The sequence below is a fragment of the Neofelis nebulosa genome, chromosome 3, assembly GCF_028018385.1.
Source record: "Neofelis nebulosa isolate mNeoNeb1 chromosome 3, mNeoNeb1.pri, whole genome shotgun sequence".
Taxonomy (NCBI): Eukaryota; Metazoa; Chordata; class Mammalia; order Carnivora; family Felidae; genus Neofelis; species Neofelis nebulosa.
Window position 1 is genome coordinate 205,428,051 of NC_080784.1, and position 15,774 is coordinate 205,443,824.

Here is a 15,774-nt window from a genome sequence, read left to right on the forward strand (position 1 = left end):
AGCACCGCTCTCTGCCAACTCAAGAATAATTTTGGAGTGGCCGGTCATCAGAGCCACCACCCACTACTATCAGACACTCTGGGCTCTCACCTGGACAAGGCTCCTGTCCATCACTACACCACACAAAACCTGGGACTGGGGGCCAGCCGTCTTAATGTCCTGCAAGTTCTGCTCTCGGATCTGAGGACACAAGAAGGAGAAACACACATCAACAGAACGGAGAAGACTCGCCACGACTTGAGTCACCCTGCATGTGCACTGGGGCCCCAGAGCCACGCGCAAGCCACACCCCTGCCCTGCCCTGCCCCTCAGGGCCCCACATGGCCACAGTGCCTGTCTGGTGGTGCTAGTCCGGCCTGTTTAGAGGTTCACAAGTCCAAGGGGATGGACTCTCTGCACCTCCTGGATGGCTCTGGCAAGCACCGATCTCTAACCGTACTCACTCCTCCAGGAGAAACATTCCCTACGAGCCCCTCTCACGGTGGCGCTGCGAACACTGGTGGATCTCATGTTCCATCTGACACATCAAACATTCAAAGCTCGGCGAATGAACGCTGAGACGCGGGGGCAAAGGCTGCTCTTGCCAGAAACAGGCTGTCGCTTCTGATTCTGCCCACTATGTGAGCAAGCATCTGTTCAGGAACCGGGGCCCCAGGCTGTCTGCTGCTCACACACCACGCTTGTTAGCACAGGCGCACAAGCAGCGGAAGGAGAGGGCCTCGACTGCAGCGGTGGGAGCCCTCCGCGAGGGGCAAGCACGTGCCACCTCCCGTCCCACCCGCCACCACCTCCGCCTGCACACAAGTTCCTGCCACGGGCTGACGTCAGCCAGTACGTACCTTGTTCCTCATCTCCTGGACCTCTTTGGGGTTAGTGTTCAATGGAACAAACAGGTTAGGGACAGCGGAGGTGGAGGTTCTATGTCCATCCTCTTTAGTCCACTGTAAACATCAAGAACAGTTGAAAAGTCAGAACTGGGACAACGGTTACGTGATGCCACAGCATCCAATCTGTCCCACGTGTCTCACACCTGGTCATGCATGAACATCACAGAGAATGAACCAATGACCACACCTCCTGTCACTGCAGCGGTGGGATCGGGGCAGGGCGTGTGCAAACAGAAACCAGTAACGGTGGAAGCCAGAGTCGTGACTGACCGGCACACGCCATCCAGAAGGCCCGGCAGAGGCTGACGACAGAGCTACGCTCTGTAACTCCCGCGGACTAGCCATGGGGGGACCCCTCAGAGCACATTGGTTCACCGCCCTGAGAGTCATCAATGCCAAAGCCGCTGGAAGCATGAGATGGCAAGGTCATGAAAAGCGATGTGATGTTGCCACCAGGTAAAGGGAAAGACTGGACTGGGAGGCAAGAGTGGGCATCACCAAAGTTTTGCATGAAAATAAAGTACAGCATTAGAACGTGCTGTTGGCATAGCTTTTCAACCCAAGAAAATTGCTGCATGAACGGATATACAGTAGCTGCCTGGTGGGAGGGTTTGGTGATGTCGAATATTTTATATAACTTAATACTTCAGAGTGTTACAAAAATATCCCAAACAAACTTGAAGCGCTTCATGAGTTTTTATCAGAAGGCTGTTTTAGATATCAGTGCATAGCATCAGCACACCGCGCCTTTCACATTTTGTCTTTATTTTTGGATCTCCAATCACACACGAGATTTTCAATCAAATTCTAATTCTGAGGCATGGGTGGGCACTGAACATTAAAACAAGGCCAGCAATGTTACGCCTTTGAGAGTATTTTCAGGAGGCAGTAAGATGGCCATAAACCGTAAGACTTTAAAGAAAGCAACAGACTGGCAAATGCTTATTAGCTGCTGCGGAGGGAAGTGTGGGATGGGCATGAGCTATGAGGTACTCACTGACAGTTATCTTCTCAGATAAAAATAACTCCAGCTTTTTATTAAAAATAAGTTTTAGTCAAAACATTAAAGCAATAACCTTGGAAGCGTGAACACGTTTGAAACTTGAGAACAGTTACTGTAAGTTAACATACCAACCTGGGAACACTGCATGGCATGCCCAATACTCCGGAGCAGTAGGAAACAAATTTAAGTGCTGAACAAGGTCTCCCCTTCAATGTGCACACTGACTAAAACACGCAAAGTGATTTCATATTGTTTCAAGACAATAGCAAATAAAGCTCAAAGCTGAGGCTACACATGTGCTTAGAAAAACTTCATCACAGCAACTCAGCACTATGTACGTATATCCTCAGCAGGAAGGTGGTTTTTAGGCCCACGCCCTTTAACAAGTAAAATAAATAAAAACAAAACAGCTGAAACTGGGGAGAAGAAAAGAGGGAGAGGAAGAGGAGGCAGAAGGAGAGAGGAGAGACGGGCTCCACGTGACGAGTCTGCTCAGGAGCACAGAGGCTCGCGCACCAGAACCGCCTGGGGAAGACAGAACTGTCTTCTTTGGAATAAATCTATAAAGTAAGAACACTGTTATTACGGGAACAGGAGGCCCCGCATGCTTGCTCGGGGCACACCGTGTTAGGCCATCCGACCTCACGGGTCACCTGCGTGCCTGCCCCAGCCGCTCCAGGGGCCCCCTCTGTGTGGCACAGGAGCCGCTGAACTGTCAGAGGCTGGGTTACCGGACAGTGAAGACCGGTCTTCACAGGACGTGAGCACCAAGACAGCAAAGTGTCTTTGAGGGCCGTGTCTGTGATTACGGAAACAAAGCGCGCCTCGCAGGGTCTGTCGCTGGTGCCTGCAGATGGCCTGCGCCGCACTCGGGTCATGCCACACCCAGCAGGAGCCACAGGACTCACCACTACGGCCGTCTACTCACATGCAACAGTCCATGCAGAAGGTAGCTGGCTTAGAGCATTCGGAGGCTTTGGGACAGCAAGCAGGGAACGAGACCAACAAGAAAGGACGAGGTCAGCTGGGAAAATGCCCGTGAGACACCAGGGAAAACTGCTTAAGAAAACACTGAAGCCTTTAAAGAACAGACTGCAGTCTGGCGATGACAACACTGAAATAACAGGTTATGACTGAACTACCTTTCCGTGCATGAAGCATTAGGATTCCTTGAACATAATTTGAATTAAATGTCAGCTCCAACTTTTAGATTAATATGTGTAAGTTACTTAGTATTTTCGCTACGCACAGAGTTAGGTGATGTGGGGGTTACTGAAGAAGTGCTGAGTATCTTAAGCAGTTTCAAGCAGACAGTATTACTTGAATTATAGCTAATGCATACGGCAGGTCCGGTTTGGGCTAAAGAAGGTTAAGGAGGAAGGTTTGCTCGAAATCCAGGTCAGAAAGGCTAGATTCCCAAAGCCTCCGAAGCCCCAGCTACCCAACTTGCTCTACATCATCTAACTATGAACAGTAAGGTAGGCACAGACCAAGCAGTTGGTAATACAGCTTGGCACGCAGACACCGGACGAGAGAGACTGCAGCAAGGGTTTCACGTGATCGTGTGTAATGTTCGTCCACACCTTAGTCTTCGACTTGGGACTGCTTCCGTTCTGCCCTTCCTCAGAAGCATCGTCACCCCGGCCAGAGTTCAGCCATCTTGTCTTCTCTCGCTGCTGCTTCTGAAAACTGTGTCTGAGAGGGGAGCCAGTGCCCGGATCCCCGTCACTAGCAAAGGAGTACCCTGTGACACTCGCAGGAACCTCCACATCGCTGTACTTTTTAGATTTCTCTCTCAGAGCAGGGTATCGGTAAGGGTAGCCAGTTCTGTAACCCTAGGGTCCAAAGAGAATGAAAGACCGTCAATATGCCAGATCTCACAACAGTTTCACTTTGGGGAATTGCGTGGAAATACCTACAAAAGCTGGACAGGCACACACGCGACAACTCCGCACTCCCAGATACATGCCGACAGAGACGCACAAACATTCACCAAAATCCTGACCGCAGATTAGACAAAGCCAGCAACACCAGAATGGGCAAACTGCAGCATCCACGCAACGGACTAGGGGGCCGGATTCAGAGCAAATGCTCCATCCCTAGGTGCAACATTAGGATGAACCTCACAAATGTGATGCTGAGTCAAAGAAACCACATGCGAGAGAACACTATTCCACTCATCACTTATTAAAAGTACAAAAAGAAGCACCTGAAAGGGTACAGGGGATTCTGAGGTGCTGTTTTGTCATCACTGCTGCTGTTGTTTTCAATAGGCTCCACGCCCAACGGGGGGCTTGAACTCATAACCCTGAGATCAAGAGTCACGTGCTCTACCGACTGAGCCAGCCAGGCCCCCCACCGTGCTACTGTTTTTTGATCTGGATACTGGTTCTACAGTGTGTTCAGTTTCTAAACAATTTTTTAATGTTTACTTATTTTGAGAAAGAGAACGAGTGCATGTGTGTAAACGGGGGAGGGGCAGAGGGAGAGAGAATCCCAAGCAGGCTCTGCACGGTCAGCGCAGAGCCCAATATGGGGCTCGAACTCAGGAACCATGAGATCTGACCTGAGACAAAATCAAGAGTCAGACACTTAACTAACTGAGGCACTGAGGTGCTCCCAGTTTTTAAAAGTTACTAAACTGAATACTAATAAACTGAAAAATGGGCTTACTTGCTGCCGTCTACAGTAAAGATCGTATTAAACAACATACTTAATTTTTTTTTTCTTTTCTTTTTTCTTACCTTTTAAGATAAAGTTTAGATAAGATACCGTAATAATCTTTGGGGAAGGCCAAACAAGTACACCTCGTGAAACCTGGTTCTTTCTTTGAATGTAACAATCTTCGAGATCAACCTTCAATTCTGCCTCATGACCACTTACTAGGCTTTAAGGCCTGGGCCTCAGTAGTTCACACCTCTGTAATCACTGCAATAGCACTTAGCCCACGTGCTGGACCAACCTGTCTGCCAATCCCCACAGACAATCTCTCCAAGGCAAGGAGGATGTGTTCCCCATCCCTCCAACCCAGTGCATAGCAGCTGGTGGGTGTGGCAGACAGACTTTCTGGTGCCCGCCCCCCCACCATGGTCCCCACCTGCTGTAATGCCCTCCCTCCTGGAGCGTGGGCAGGACCTGACTTGCTTCTAACCCATGGAATTTGGCAAAGGTGATGCGGGATGTACTACATAGGAGGCTGGCACCCATCTTGAGTCTTTTATCCATTGTTAGCTCTAAAGAAGCGAGCCCCATGACTCCTACAGCGGTAAGAAAAATGAATTCTGTCCACAGAATTCTGTCTGGAGCTCAGAAGTGGGTTCTGCCCCACTGAGCCTTCTGATGGGAACCAGTCCCGGCCACCACCTTGTGAGACCCTAGGCCAAGGACCTGGCTCAGTTTGCTCCTGACTCGCCGTTTCACGTCTGGACCGAGTCACTCACAGCACCTTCACCATAAAGGACAGGAGAATAAGGGCTGTCACATTAGAGGGGCCCCGGCCTGTGTCCTGCTTGCTGAGGTGCTTTAGAATCATTCACATTTCTCCCAATTCAGGAATTCTCTCCCTTCTGGATGCTTCTCTTCTTTGGGAGACCACTGGCATACCAACATCCCTTTACTACATTAAAAAAAGGGTGGTGACAATTCTGAAACGCAGTCCTCAGTGGTCGTTTTCCCACCACCATCCTCAAGAAGATCGGTAAATGTCTACCCTGCAGTTTTTCCTTGATGAGCATGCTTTGTTGAGGAACAATAAAAGATAATGGCTCCACTGTAAAAAGGCTATCTTCAGAAAAATACAGTTCTTGTTAACTCAAGTTTCCTCTCGCTGAGGGCGCCAAGACTCCTGAGTAGTCTCCATGACTGAAGGATAAACCACCAGAACTTTGCCAAATTTTATCCTCAGAGGGTATGGTTTTATTCTTTAATCTTCCCCTTTAAATGCTGTCAAGCCAAAACTAGAGGCAATACTAGGACCTCACACCTACTGTGTGGCTTATCAATACACATATGGATTCCTTCCTTCTTTGAAGAGCTAGAATTAGATCTTCATGTTTGGGAAGCAATCAGCATCTCTTCTGTGTACGTTAAAATAGTTCTTACAGTATGAGAATCTTCAACTATTGTCTACCCTACTCAATTACTGGCAAACATATATGGTTAGTCAGAATGCTAAGTTAAGGGGCACCTGGATGGCTCAGTCAGTTAAGCATTCGACTCTTGGTTTCGGCTCAGGTCACAATCTCATGGTTTTGTGGGTTTGAGCCCCACACTGGGCTCTGTGCTAACAGCACAGAGCCTGATTGGTATTCTCTCTCTCTCTCTCTCTCTCTCTCTCTCTCTCTCTCTCTCTCTCTCGTTCTCTGCCCCTTCCCTGCTCATGCTCTCTCTCAAAAATAAATAAATAAACATTAAAAAAAAAGAATACTAAGTTAAAACATGGACCGTAATGATAATTATTATTTCTTACAAATTACACAGCCTTCTAATATCAAAATGACAATAACAACCTGTGCACATCAGGGACACTGAATACCAACAGCCCTGCAATGAGCACTTCACTTATTCGTCTTTTGTCCTTTCTCTCCCTCCTCTATCACATTAAGAGTTATTGCCTGATTTTGATTTCTCTCTCTCCACCTTCTAGAATGCACTGAGGACACAAGACGTGGTGGGCTGGTATTCTCGATTCTTGGTCCTCTCTTCTGATTGTTACCTGACTTCCAAGTAAAGAGCAGTGAAACCAGAGCAACGGCCAGGAGGAAACAAGAGAGGTTGTAAGACAGGGTGCCCCAGTGCTCCTTGCCTCGTGGGGCCCCTTGGGGGTATCTGCCTCCCAGTACTGACACCTGGGACACCACTGGCCCCTGCCACCTAACTCCAGCTGCTTCTTCCATGTTCTTAGTGCGCCTCACTCCTCCCCCTGCTTCCCGAGACCAGTCCTGGCCCATGCCCTATGTCTCTGCCTCCACAGCTCTCCTTGTGCTCTGTCAGGACCCAGATCACAGATGCATGGCCACATGTGGGATCTGTTTGTCCACCTCCCCGGGTAGGTCATGAACTCCTTGTGTCCTGTTAATGGCTCCTGGCTCAATAGTAGATGGTCAGTAAATGCAATCCCCCTGTACAGGGCAAATGAATTCAGAAGTTATAGAAGATTCTGCCTTCTGTGTTCATTCCCCCCTGACTAATCAAATCCAGCCCCTGAGGGCACTTAGCACCCCTGAATCAGATCCATGAATTCTTTGTGTTCCAACATCTTCGAGAAAGTTAAGCTTCCCGCCTTCCGAAGCCACCCCTCCCCTGTGTGACCTGGTCCAATAGTCGGGACTCTCTCCTGCTAGGCTAAAATGCACCCCGCTGGCCCTGGAGATGCTATCTAGGGTGCCCAGCATGGCCACAGCAACACATGGGGACTCCAGCCCTTCTGGAGGCTTCTCAATCCCACACTCCTGGGACAGGTCCTTGTGTCTATACCACCTGAGGTCATGTGGAAAGAGGATGGACTCTCCCGAATTCCATCTAAACAGCGTGACACCACAGCAGGCACAGAGCCCAACGTCTCTATGAGACAGAGTCCTACGTCTTATAACACCTTGACCTAAATATTTAAAGAACCTGCTCATACCAGACAAGTGCCTGGAAGGCATGTCCCCACCCCCTACACCTACTGTAGTGTCTTCAGTCACGCACACACCTTCCTTCTCCCAACTCGGCCTACCACAATTTTACCTACTCTCCAAGATCACTTCCAAGTGCCATCCACATCAAGTTTTCTCCCTGATGCTTGCAAATGAATGAGATCCCTCACTGAACCCTCTAACACAGACCACATCCTGCTGGTAACATCAGAACATCCTTATTATGCTTAATACACCATGTCCAGCTTCCGTGTTGTGCTAGGCTCCGTGTCCCTGCAGTTTGGAGGAAGGGGTCTCCCCAACAGAGTAAATCAGCAGCAAACGTCTGTGAAACATAATAATCAGGCCCCACGTAGCTAGAACTTACATTAAAACAAAAGACAAAGCACATGGCTAGCAGATGTAGAAGGCACCCCCAGATGGCTTGCTTGTGGGAGGATGGGCACCGAGCTGGCTGCTACTCTAGGAGCAAGTTACCCAGCAGCCTACTTCCTTTATTTTTAAGTTATTTTCATTTTTATTTTTGAGAGAGAGAAAGAACATGAGTGGGGGAGGGACTGAGAGAGAGAGAGAGAGAGAGAGAGAGAGAGAGAGAGAGAGAGAATCCTAAGTGGGCTCTACACTGTCAGCAGAGAGCCCAACTCAGCGCTCAAACTCACGAACCGGCAGATCATGACCTGAGCTGACATCAAGAGTCGGACACTCAACCGACTGAACCACCAGGCACCCCAACCCAGGAGCCTACTTCAGAGCAGGGCATTCTCTGTGCTCTTGTCCCCACATAGTCCAGTGTGATTACCTTTAAACAACAAAAGAAGACAAGAAACCCTCACTTCTGTATTTTGCCGTGGTTTAGCTTAGAAGTTATATTGCCCGGTGCTTCTTCATGATTTTTGAGGGTGAAGGCACTCAGATACTGCATGAAGACAGTTTCACGCCATTTCACTTGCTATAAAAACACGAACGCTTCTGCTTTCAGAACAAAAGCTTTACCATCAGGTGGTAGCAACATTCTTACCAGATTATCGAGCATCCGCATCAGAGCTTCGAACTCCTGCTCACCAATCTGCCACTTGGGAGGTGAGCTGGTACCCTCCCCTGCCGGGGACCCTGGGGAACGGGACTTGGCTTTGTACTTGCCAGGATCCAGGAGGACTAAGTTGTCTGGCCCTCCTGCACTGGCCAGAGTCCGAACCTTTTCCAAAACAAGCAAACAGTAGTTTGAGTTCGTTACTGAGGGCAGAAGGATCAGACGACTACAAGAGATCACTGAAACAGAAATGTACGTTTCAAAAGAAACCAAGTCATCAGAGTGTAAGAATAAAACATGGAGGATGGACAGCAACAGACTATTCACACACAAGGTTATTTTCAGAAGCTCGTCTTTAGCATGACAAAGATACTGAGCACTCATGCTTGGAGGAGAAATGGGGAAGCAGAGCACCTTTGAAGACTGTATGAGGAGCCTGGGGACTGCAGTACTGCCTTGAATGTAAGTCAAGGTAACATGCAGAGTGCAGACTTGGGGTTGAGCAGACCTGGCTCAGCGGCGCTCACAGACACGGGCCGGGGGCAAGGCTCTGCCTCCCTGCACGTGCTTTTTTACAAACAGTGCTGTGAGGGGCAAGTGAAAGAACATGGAATAACATCTAGGAAGCGCCCGATGCCGGGTGCTCCGTAATGGTGGCGACTGACGTATTTGAGTAATAAAAAACTAGAAATGAAAGCCCAGTAATCATTTGTAAGTTTCAGCCAGTGAAATGGCATTTGCTCTGGTCGATTTCCAAATCCATGAGCTCATCTTTGGCAAAGAGATTACACAAAGACTCATTCCTACAAAACAAGTACCAAAACTCTATGAAAACGCGGCAAACACCCAGATAAGCTGCAGACCGAACAGAGTGGCCACCACCCACCTGGATCTCGCACGCGACCACAAGGTTGTGGATGTAGTAGAAAGCCTCCTCAACGCTCTCTCCGACGGATACGAGCCCGTGGTTCCGCAGAATAAGAACCTGAGCAAGAAACATGAAAGCCCTAAGGAACGAGGCAAGAAGACTGACACTTTAACTTTTTCTTCTTCCCTCTATAATTTAAAGACCACATTAGATGCCCACTGACCTTGCTTTTAGGCCCCAGATTTTTCTGAATTAATACTTTTTCCTCCTCATCAACCAGAATCCCATGATAATCATGATAAGCTACTTCTCCAAGAGAAAGTGCCTCCGGGGAGATCGGCAAGAGGCCACATTTCATCGCAGAGACCTAGAGAACACGCAGTCACCATGAATGAAGGGAAATCAAGGGTCACACGTTGATGACATGGCACATGCTTTCCTCAAAGAAATAAACAGGGGGACAGATTTTATTTTGTTACCTTCTGAGAAATAAATGAACCTATGAACTTACGATGAACTTTAACTTCTGGGGCTTGCTAGTGATGTGCACTTAAAACTCCTAATGCCAAGCGAGCTCAGGTTTCAGGGTAAGATGACCCTGGCCCTAACGCAAGGACCGACCATTGCTTCCCCTGAATGAATCGGGACACTGCAAAGAGACGTTCTGATACACTTTTCATCTCAGGTCGTAGGTGAACCAAAACCAGAAATTTACATAAAAGCAAATTTCTGAAGTTTAGGATAATTATGCTGTAAAATTTCTATTTAAGTAGAAAAAATCTTAAGCATTCATATAGCCCTTCAGTTTCCTTAAACTTCCCAAACTGACTTCAGAACGTGCTAATTTTGAAGGTTTTCTACCAAGATGAAAGAACAGTTTCCAAAGATTCAAATAGTGTCTAGAGGTGGGTGCAACGATGCCACAAACAAGTTCACCTAAAAAGACACCACAATAAAAAAGGCGATACAGCATTAAATTCCTTTCACAGCCTTCTTGTAAGAAGAATTTCCTTACCAAGTGAAGTGATTTGGTAAGTTTTAAAACATATCACATGGTAAAATGTTTGGAACCATATTCTCAAAGGGACCTCAAATAGTTCCTTAAAATGCATGTGGTTGGGAGTGCATGCATCTTTTTACAAAAAAAAACTTCAGAAAAGGATAGATCTAACGAAACTCTTCTGTTCACATCTAGAACCACATGTTCAAAGTAAAATAAACTAGATAGGTCTAACACGCATCAAAACAATCCAATATGCGTGACATTAAAACATCATATAATTCCACATTACTGAATCCATGTGTGGTACAAATAAGCCCCCAAAGTCATTAAAGAATAAAATGGCTGATAAAAAGCCAATTCTAGATAGTTGTAGTATTTCACTGTCACATGACCGTCCCAAAAACCGGAATGGGCATTTTCATACTGGGAGGTCTGGGCTGTCGGCACCAGAAAGGCCAGGGCTCGGTGACTGGGCAGGGGCAGGCTTTGGGAAAGTTCTAGGCTCCGAGGCCAGTCTCCTAACAGCCTACAGTGTCTGTGCCTTCCTCTTGCAACAGCCATTCCTCCTCTCCTCTCACGACCCAGCCCTGCTCTTGCTGGCTCCAGACAGAACATCTAGGGGTTTCCAGGCCTCAACCTCTCGCTGTCTCACCTGGCTCCTCCCCACAGCCCATCAGTGGGCTCAGGTCTCCTGCCTCCAGCTGATCCTTTCTGAGTCCACAGCCTCCTCCTGCGGCCTGCCCGAGCCCCTCCCTCCCACCCCTCTTCTCCAACAAGGTGTCTCTGCAGTCTTCACTTACACTGAAATCTGACCTCACCCTCAATACACTATGATTTGCTAACTGTCAAGTCTAACGGACACTTTCGCTCACACAGGTTTTCCAAAACTGGATAGTATACGGACCCCTTAGAAGAAGAAAAAATTCTTTTAAGAAAGTCAAACTTAGGAAAAAACCTTCTTCACTCCAACAAAATTAGGTTTATTGACTTGCCTCAAAAAAGGGCAGCTGTGAGTAAACGTGGCGTGCCTTTCACTAAACAGCTTTCAAATGTAAGCTGCCACCAGGGCAACGCACTCACCGCGGCCCCTGCTGGCGTGTGAATATGGACCACGCACTTCACATCTGGCCTTGCAGCATAAATTGCAGAATGTAATGTAAAGCCGGCCTGATTTACTCCCAGATTAGTGCTCCCGCGATCTACCACATCTCCTTGAAAATTGATTTTAACCTGAAAATAAGCAAATCAAAATTTTCAATGTCAAGAGGATTTCAAATTACCCTTACTAGGTATTATTTAAACCAAAGTTTAAAGTGTGTATAACTAGTTCTAAAGTTTTTCTCAGAGTTAGTCACACAAAACATAAACTTCGTCCCCTTTCTTGGGTTTTATATGTCTCGTGGGGTTAGGTGTTTCATGATCTAATACGACCTAAACACACATAACGCCCAAGAGGAAAAGGATCTTCTTACCAAACTGGACGCGGTCACTTCACTGTAGAGAAGTCCAAAGGGAACGATGAGGAAATGTTCCTGCTCAGAGCTCACTCTGGTCTGTAAGGAAAATTACCGAAAGGAATTACTCACACAGACTCACTCTGGTCTGTAAGGAAAATTAGCTCAAAAATACAATTGGAATGATCTGCCTCTCTTTCCACCCACAAACACACAGGCTTGTGTGCATTCAGTGAGCTACACAGGAAAGCACATTAAGTACAGCATCTGTCACGAAGCGATGAGGTACCGGAAGCTTTGTATCATTACGCTGTAGTAATTTATCAGGTGCATGAAGTGCATCTTGGTCACACTCATGACAATCAACTTTATAGGGAAAACACCTGGTGGCTACCAAACCAGCATCACAGGCCAGAAGGTGGCATCCCGGAGGCATATACTAGTGAAAGCCAAAACTTTCTGGTCCTCAAAACCTGCAGGATAATGAACGATCATAAAAATCACAAACAACAGAGACCTCCTCCTTACCGCTAATGAAGGATTTCAGAAAGTTTCTACACATGATCATGCCCCTGGTGGGTCTGCCCCTTCTTTCACTGCTTTCTGTCCACAATTCGTTCAACGTGTACCTGTGCTAGATACTAGTGACAACAGGAAAAAAAGAGTCCTGCCCATTTTTAGGATGATTCTGGGAGAACTCAAACGATTCCCCAAAGCCATTCGGTTGGGACGCACTCACTGCTGGTCTAAGAACTGCAACGAGGGCCAGGCAGGCAGAGCGCGGCATCTGTGGGAAAGGACTTAGGGTGTTTAGTACAACTTCCTAACCAGCACAGTGACTTCCATAGTGGTCCAAACAGATGCACACCCGGGGCCTGCCGGGGCAGGTGTACTGAGGGGGGGTGGCGCCCACCACATCCTCACTGGGCCTCATTTCTTCATTCAGCAAACAGCCACCCACGGGGGCGGGGACCGAGCCAGAAGTGAAGCAAGAAAGACCTGATCATCAAAACGTCCTTACTCACACAGCAGAAATTTGTCTTCCTGAACTTCTCTTCACTCTTCCTAGCGTGCAACACAGAACAAACTCAGTCCCCTATTTGTACAATTTAGCTCTCAGATACAGGGAAACGACCCTCCTGCTCCTGTCACCTTCATGCTAAACTCACCTGATTCCCTCAGGATGACATCATGCGGAGCCACAATCAGGTAAGACCTTAGTTAAGATCTCAGCTCTGCCAAGTATGGTCTGTGCTGCTCTGGGGACCCTGCTCTCCTGGCCTCCTTGTCCATAAATAGGGGATGATAAGGGCTGGTACTCACAATAAATAATCAGTACGTGGCATCTCCCCACGATTACTATTACTAGCGGTAACAGGATCAACGGCAGTAAATCATGACCATGAATGAGCCTATTCTATATCCACCTCCAAGATATCCACTCTCTTTAAATCCCCATTACCCTAGTCCCTGCTCTCTTTGCATTTCAAAAATGCACACGTGATTTCCATTCTTCCCGAAAATATTTTCCCATTAATGGTGAGTTCCCTAGGCTTATATCTAAAGTCGGTTCTTGTACTTTAAAAAGCATGCACCTTTTTAACTGTCTACAACAAAACCACACAATTCCCCCAATTTCCAAGTTGGGACAAAACAAAAAACATAAAGCAGACTATTGCTTTGTGTATTTACTACTGGTTAGAATGAAAAATAAGGAAAAATTAAATGTCAGGTATTTTTACTTACATTAAAAGTTTTCTCTTGCAACATCATATATTTAGAAGGCACATGAGTACAAAAGGCACTTAAGTACAAAAAAATCAAACACCCGTGTATCTTTCAACCAACTTCAGAACAGAGGAAGCGTAGTATCCTGGAAGCCCCGTGTCCCTTCCCCCAACTCCCAAAAGTAACCACTAACTTGAATTATGTGTTAAGCCTCTTCTTCCTTTTCTTTACAGTTTTATCTTATATATATTTATCCCTCACCAATATACTGTTTCATTTTTATCTGTTTATGAACTTCAACTAATTGGAATCATACTGTATTTTCTTTGCAGTGACATTTTTTTTCCTCAACAGTATTTCTGAGATTCCTCCAGACAAGGACAGACATGCCTATCATGTGTTCACTTCCATTGCTGTAGAGTGTCCACTGGTGAGTATACGATTGATGTATCCATTCTTCTGTCAATGGCCATGATTCCCATTTTGCTACTAAAAACGCTGTGAACATTCTTGCACCTGCCTCCTAGCATACCTGGTCAAATTTCTCCAGAGCGACACCGAATTACCTTCAGAGAGCCTAATTAAAGACACTCCTGCCAGTAATGTGCGGTGGGTCTGTGCTTCTACTATTCTCTTCTTTAAAAATGAAAATCTGGGGCGCCTGGGTGGCGCAGTCGGTTAAGCGTCCGACTTCAGCCAGGTCACGATCTCACGGTCCGTGAGTTCGAGCCCCGCATCAGGCTCTGGGCTGATGGCTCAGAGCCTGGAGCCTGTTTCCAATTCTGTGTCTCCCTCTCTCTCTGTCCCTCCCCCGTTCATGCTCTGTCTCTCTCTGTCCCAAAAAATAAAATAAAAACGTTGGAAAAAAAAAAAATTTTTTTTAAATAAAAAAAAATAAAAAAAAAAATAAAATAAAAAATAAAAATGAAAATCTAATGTCTGTGATATGGTATTCCATTGTGGTTTTAATTTATAATTTCCTGGTTAATAATGAGTTGAGCAACTTTTCACATTTTTATGAGCCATCTTATTTCCCCTTCTGTGAAATTCCTTTCTTGTCTTTTGGTCACAAAATGACCATACTGGTTTGTCCTTTTCATACTCATAGTTCTTTATCTTTTCTAGATACTAATTGTTTGTTGGTTACCTGTAAGGCAAAATCTTCCAGGTTGTAGGTTTTCTTTCTTCACACTCTCTGATTTTTGTCCCAAGTTTATTTTTTTGTAGTAATCTGTACCCCCCAACATGGGTTCTGAGCTCACAACCCCAAGATCAAGAGTCACATGCTCTTTCAACTGAGCCAGCCAGGCACCCCTATTTTTACTCTCTTTATGGCATCTTTTAATGATAAGAAATTTGTTCATTTTAAAGTAGTCAAATTTACCCATCTTTTCTTTTATAATAGGTGCTTTTGTGTCTTAAGACCTCTTTCCTTAGGTCAGAAGTTAAAGGTCAATGGCACGCCTGGGTGGCTCTGTTAAGTGTCCAACTTTGGCTCAGGTCATGAACTCACGGTTGGTGAGTTCAAGCCCCGCATCGGGCTCTATGCTGACAGCTCAGAGCCTGGAACCGACTTCGGATTCTGTGTCTCCCTCTCTCTCTGTTCCTCCCCTGCTCGCTCGCTCTCTCTCTCTCTCTCTGTCTCTCTGCCAAAAGTAAAGATTTAAAAAAATTAAAAAATAAATAATTAAGAAGTTAAAGGTCAATGATTTTTGCCTATATTGATCCAAAAAAAAATTTTTTTTTTTTTTTTAGTATTTATTTATTTTTGAGACAGAGCGTGAGTGGGGGAGGAGCAGAGAGAGAGGGAGACACAGAATCTTAAGCAGGCTCCAGACTCCGAGCTGTCGGCACAGAGCCTGACATGGGGCTCAAACTCATGGACTGCGAGATCATGACCTGAGCACAAGTCAGACTTTCAACCAACTAACTGAGCCACCCAGGCACCCCCATTCTAAAATTTTTAAAGTGTTACCTCTCACATTTAATTCTGAATTCACTGGAATTCCTTTGTGGGTATAAATATATAAGGTGGGAATCCAATGCAACTTTCCAATTTCAATTTTTCACTCCAACTGTGCCAGCACCAATTACTGCCTAGTGCACCCTTCCCATGCTGCTCTGCAACGCAGACTCTTTTGTGCCTCTGATTTTAATAAATG

The 15,774-nt window shown here is 46.4% G+C and overlaps 1 protein-coding gene across 10 annotated transcripts in view; it reads right to left on the reverse strand.

The window, feature by feature from the left end:
• Positions 1-15,774, reverse strand: part of ADD1 (adducin 1) — an 88,832-nt gene that overhangs the window by 11,956 nt on the left and 61,102 nt on the right. For 6 of the 10 annotated variants that reach the window (XM_058719628.1, XM_058719630.1, XM_058719634.1 and 3 more), the window contains exons 5-12: positions 11,903-11,983; positions 11,511-11,660; positions 9,651-9,794; positions 9,446-9,544; positions 8,548-8,724; positions 3,381-3,725; positions 840-941; positions 91-180 (exon numbers count right to left, since the gene is read on the reverse strand). In XM_058719628.1, coding sequence (XP_058575611.1) covers positions 91-180; positions 840-941; positions 3,381-3,725; positions 8,548-8,724; positions 9,446-9,544; positions 9,651-9,794; positions 11,511-11,660; positions 11,903-11,983 — 1,188 coding nt within the window. The remainder of the gene's footprint in view (positions 1-90; positions 181-839; positions 942-3,380; positions 3,726-8,547; positions 8,725-9,445; positions 9,545-9,650; positions 9,795-11,510; positions 11,661-11,902; positions 11,984-15,774) is intronic. The other 4 variants (XM_058719629.1, XM_058719632.1, XM_058719636.1 and 1 more) reach the window with 1 other exon arrangement.